This window comes from Engraulis encrasicolus, chromosome 5 (genome assembly GCF_034702125.1).
Source record: "Engraulis encrasicolus isolate BLACKSEA-1 chromosome 5, IST_EnEncr_1.0, whole genome shotgun sequence".
Classification (NCBI taxonomy): Eukaryota; Metazoa; Chordata; class Actinopteri; order Clupeiformes; family Engraulidae; genus Engraulis; species Engraulis encrasicolus.
The window spans coordinates 12,100,327-12,105,326 of NC_085861.1; the positions used below are offsets into that span (position 1 = coordinate 12,100,327).

Genomic DNA, 5,000 nt, shown 5'->3' on the forward strand with positions numbered 1-5,000 from the left:
TGTGTGTGTGTGTGTGTGTGTGTGTGTGTGTGTGTGTGTGTGTGTGTGTGTGTGTGTGTGTGTGTGTGTGTGTGTGTGTGTGTGTGTGTGTGTGTGTGTGTGTTTGTCTGTGTTTCTGTCTGTTTGTGTGCATGCGTGTATGTCCATATATTACCTTGTTGTGCGTGTGTGCACTGTGTGTGCGTGCGTGCACTGTTGGTTTGTGTGTGCACTGCACTGTGTGTGCGTGCGTGCGTGCGTGCATCTGGATGTGGGTGGGTTTACATTTACATGATGAAGGTGTGTGCATGTGCATTTGCATTTGTCTGTGTGTGTGCACATCTAGCACATGTTACATATGTTTCTGTCATGCCTGTGATGAATATGTTTCTATTGTTGAGTAATCACAGGATGTTCAGATGAGATGCATGTTCTGTAAATACAGTCTGTGTGTCTGTGTGTGCTTGTGTGCTTGTGTGCTTGTGTGCATCCACACGGGCATGTTTTGTGTGTTTGTGTGTGTGCGTACCGGTATGTGCGTGTATGTGTGTGTGTGTGTCTGATTTTATGGTGCGTGTTGACGTGGATGAGTATGCATAGGTCCAGTGTGTGTGTGTGCGTGTGTTTGTGTGTTTGTGTGTGTGTGTGTGTGTGTGTGTGTGTGTGTGTGTGTGTGTGTGTGTGTGTGTGTGTGTGTGTGTGTGTGTGTGTGTGTGTGTGTGTGTGTGTGTGTGTGTGTGTGTGTGTCCATGTGTGTGTGTGTGTGTGTGTGTGTGTGTGTGTGTGTGTGTGTGTGTGTGTGTGTGTGTGTGTGTGTGTGTGTGTGTGTGTTTGTGATTGTATGTGTGGTTGTTTTTGTGTATGCATGCCTGCATGCGTCCCTGCGAGTGAGCGAGTCCATTTACTTGAATACATATGTCCGTGGAAGTGTTTGTGTGTGTGTGTGTGTGTGTGTGTGTGTGTGTGTGTGTGTGTGTGTGTGTGTGTGTGTGTGTGTGTGTGTGTGTGTGTGTGTGTGTGTGTGTGTGTGTGTGTGTGTGTGTGTGTGTGTGTGTGTGTGTGTTTGTGTGTGTGTGTGTGTGCGTGTGTCTGTGTGTGTGTTTGTGTGTGTGTGTGTGTGTGATAAGGAACTTGGCATGAGTAGCTCCACTCCATCTCTGTATAATGGCCCTATTCATTCAGTGTGTGAGAATGCAGTAATCAAATGAGCCCAACTCTTCAGGCAGGTAGAAGAGCTAATTGGAAAAAATATCCATCTTAACAGCTGAGGTATCTCTCAGTCAGACGATGCATTAACACAGAAAATTAAATTTGTTCGTTTGATATTCCTTCATTGGATTGTACAAGTCAATGACATTTTAATCAGCTTCAAGCTCGAGACTGTGCACATTGCTTTGGAGGGTTACTTTGGGAAAGGCTTGTGTTTCAAAGGAATCACCAATATGTGGGTAGTAACATGACAAATGTGATTTTGTTCCTCGTTCCTTGAACGTGAACACCTCAGCGTAAATTTGTGGAATATGTGGATGTGTGGCAGCACATTTCAGGTTCGAGTCCCACCCTTCCACTCCCTATCTCACTCCATGGCTGAGGTGCCCTTGAGCAAGGCACCTAACCCAACACTGCTCCAGGGACTGTAACCAATACCCTGTACTTAAAAAAATATCTGTACGTTTGCTTTGGATGAAAAGTGTCAGCTAAGTGTAATGTAATGTAATGTGAACTGAACTGGGGTAGACTGTCATGGTCGTTTGCCTAGAGCTCCTGTGGGGTATACCAATAAGGTGCTTCAGTAGTGAACCAGCTTAATTTTACCTTTTACTAGTGGTAGATCAAATAAACAGACCAAGGCCTGGAGGCCTCATCTTAACTAAATGATGCCTGGTGCACGGTACCTATTAGGCAGGTTTACCTCTTTCCAGTGCAAGATTATTTGTGCACAGACATTTTGGAAGGCAGGTGTTGAATGGGGGGGGGGTGCTTTGGTGGGGGTTGGCAGGGGCGGTTCTAAGGGGTGGCAGGGGGTGGCATTTGCCCCCCCAGAAATATGATTTGCCACCCCAATTTAAGTCCCTGATTGTGACCAATAGCCTTGATGCTTGACATCATTTCAGACATAGAACTTTAGGTTGCAGGGTTTCACTTTAAGGGATTCACTGTATCACATAAGTGTGTGTGTCGATTATGTAGCATTTATAATTTTCCCTTAGTGTAGGAGCATGCCCCCCTGAAATACACTTTGCCACCCCTTTGCCACCCCAAGAATAAATGTCTGGAACCGCCCCTGGGGGTTAGAGCTGCCTAACTAGGCTATAGAGGCTATATATTATATCTAGGGGTGGGCATAGATAAAAAATTTTAACCTAGATTAATCTCACTGTAATTATGAAATGAATCTAGATTAATCTAGAGTAATCTATATCAAAATGGCTCATTCAGAATAGACACGCTAGCGAAATAATGACGAAAAAAAACACAAAAAACCTTGGGGGTTTCTTAAGGTTTCTTAAGACCATTTTTAAGAACGGTCATGTTGATACTAGGTGATGAAAAAAATCACTGCAATAGGCCTATGTGTAAAGTGTGTCGAATATGTTAGGAAGCATTTACAGTCATAAGATACTGAAATTTCAAAATGAACAGCACTATAAGTTGTGGAGACAAATAGTCCTACAGATAAATCTATCAAGCATTTAGGCTATTTAAACAAAATGACCTCAACAATTCAGCATTTGATATAGGCCTTGACAGAGAGAGAGAGAGAGAGAGAGAGAGAGAGAGAGAGGGAGAGAGAGAGAGAGAGAGAGAGAGAATCTGCCACTGACTGTTAAAAAGAGCTGCGCGCTCCTTTAAAAGAGGGAGGATCTTAGCGCAGGCAAAGTGCACACAGAAGAGCCAGGCTACTAGATATCTAGAACCTACAGCACTGGCCTACGGCGATTTGGCCCAAACCTGGCAGTTGTAGTTAAAATGCCAGAGGAGTTACAACTCGAAATGAATTCGGTTAGCAAAAAATATCAAGCGCAACAACCTTAAATATATAATTTATATCACATGATTATACTTAATTTTTGAATATTTGTAAAATGGGATATATAGTGTTTCAAGAGAGCTCTTCAGCTTTTATAGTTACAGTGACCTGTTCTGATGGTCGTTTTATTTCCCTTCTCCAGCAGGGTGCTGTGATCACACCAGCCATGGACCACACCATCTCCATGCAGCCCAGCAACATGATGGGGCCCCTCGCCCAACAGATGAACCACCTCTCCCTCGGCACCGCCGGCACTGTAAGACACCACCTACCTTCCTCATACTATTGTATATATTTGCTTTAGATGGTGTCAAGCATGTGTGGTGGTAATTTCTAATTTCACAAAAATGGAAAAAAAATGTTTTTTAAGTTATATTAATGTACTGTATATTATTAAACTTACCTTTCTGTTGTACGCTCAGTATTATACTATAAGCACATTTTGGAAATAACTTGTGTACATTTTACTTTTCAAAAAGGCGTGTGCTCATTATTGCTGTGCACTGTATTTACCCATAACTATTGCAACAGCCAATAGTGTACAGTTACATCTGAACCCTACAAAAGCATATCTACAGTATTTGGTATATATTTAACTAGGCTACATTGGCTTTAATTTCATTTCAATACACTACTCCTATTTTTTTTTCATATGAATCATTTTAGCCTTATAATCCATAGCTGTTACAGTTTTCACTGGAGGATTTGCAAAAGTACTGTAGCACAATGATGGTGTATGACAGGTATAGCTGCTGCCAAGCAAAAGGAGAACAACAACATAATCAACAACAATGTTCATGCAGGAGAACAACAACAATCCTCCACACAGCAGACTGAACGAAACACATGTGCACCGCAGATGACAAAAAAAAATGGCATCCTACGCAGGGCTGGATTTAGATTGCTTGGGGCCCCTAGGTGAGGGATTGCTGTGGGGCCCTCCGGAAGGCAAATTTCGAGACGAATTTACAGTGGTGCTCATATGTTTACATACCCCAGCAGAATATACGCTTTCTTCGCGATTTCTCACAAAATATGACGGATTACACAAAACCTTTTTTTTCACTCATTGCTAGTGACTGGCTTAAGATATTTATTAGCAATATTCTGTGTTTACTCTTTCAAAAGCATGATCACAACCCAAACTACCCAAATGACCCTGTTCAAAAGTTTACATACCCTAGTTTCTGATGCTGAATATGGCCCTGTTTAACATCAAGGACCGCTATAAATTGTTTGTGGTAGTTGTGGATAAGGCTCTCAATATTCTCAGATGACAAAACAGCACATTCTTCCTGGCAGAATGGTTGTTTCCTATAATATCTTTGGGTGTCTTGCTGGAACCTCACATTTGAGGTTTCCCCTGAGTGGTTCAATGATGTTGAGATCAGGAGAGTGAGATGGTCGCTCAAAAACCTTTATTTTATTCTTTCTGAAGCTAATGATGGGTTGATTTGGCTTTCTGTGTCGAAATATTGTCATGTTGGCACTGTTGGAATTTCAATTCAGAAATGCAATATGAGGGGTTTGGTTGGAATCAAGCCAATGGGCAAGGGAATCATTGCATTGCAATGATCATTGCAAGGGAAATTGTTCAGGAGGCATAGGACAACCAAAAAATAACTTCAGGTGAAATGTAGGACAACATGAAAAAATGTTGTAAACTGTACAGGAAAGAGGCACTTGAGGAAAGATGGGCTGTTGGGGGTTGCCAGGAGAAAGCCATTACTATAAAAATGCAAACATGTTATTTTGCATATGATACACCAAATAGCATAGTGAGAAGCATCAGAATGCATGTGACAAAGTCATTTGGAAAAATTAGATCAATATGGAACTTTTTTCATCCACTATTAATAGTACCATTTGGAGAACAGTCAACGGAGCCTATGATGAAAGTTACACCATCCCTTCTGTGAAACATGGTTATGGACCACTGATGTCATGGGGACATTTGAGTTACAAATGCACTACACTTTTGGTCCATACT

The 5,000-nt window shown here is 41.9% G+C and overlaps 1 protein-coding gene across 5 annotated transcripts in view; it reads left to right on the forward strand.

The window, feature by feature from the left end:
- Positions 1-5,000, forward strand: part of rbms3 (RNA binding motif, single stranded interacting protein) — a 369,080-nt gene that overhangs the window by 348,373 nt on the left and 15,707 nt on the right. For 3 of the 5 annotated variants that reach the window (XM_063198691.1, XM_063198695.1, XM_063198692.1), the window contains exon 11: positions 3,153-3,266. In XM_063198691.1, the coding sequence (XP_063054761.1) occupies positions 3,153-3,266 (114 nt within the window). The remainder of the gene's footprint in view (positions 1-3,152; positions 3,267-5,000) is intronic. The other 2 variants (XM_063198696.1, XM_063198693.1) reach the window with 1 other exon arrangement.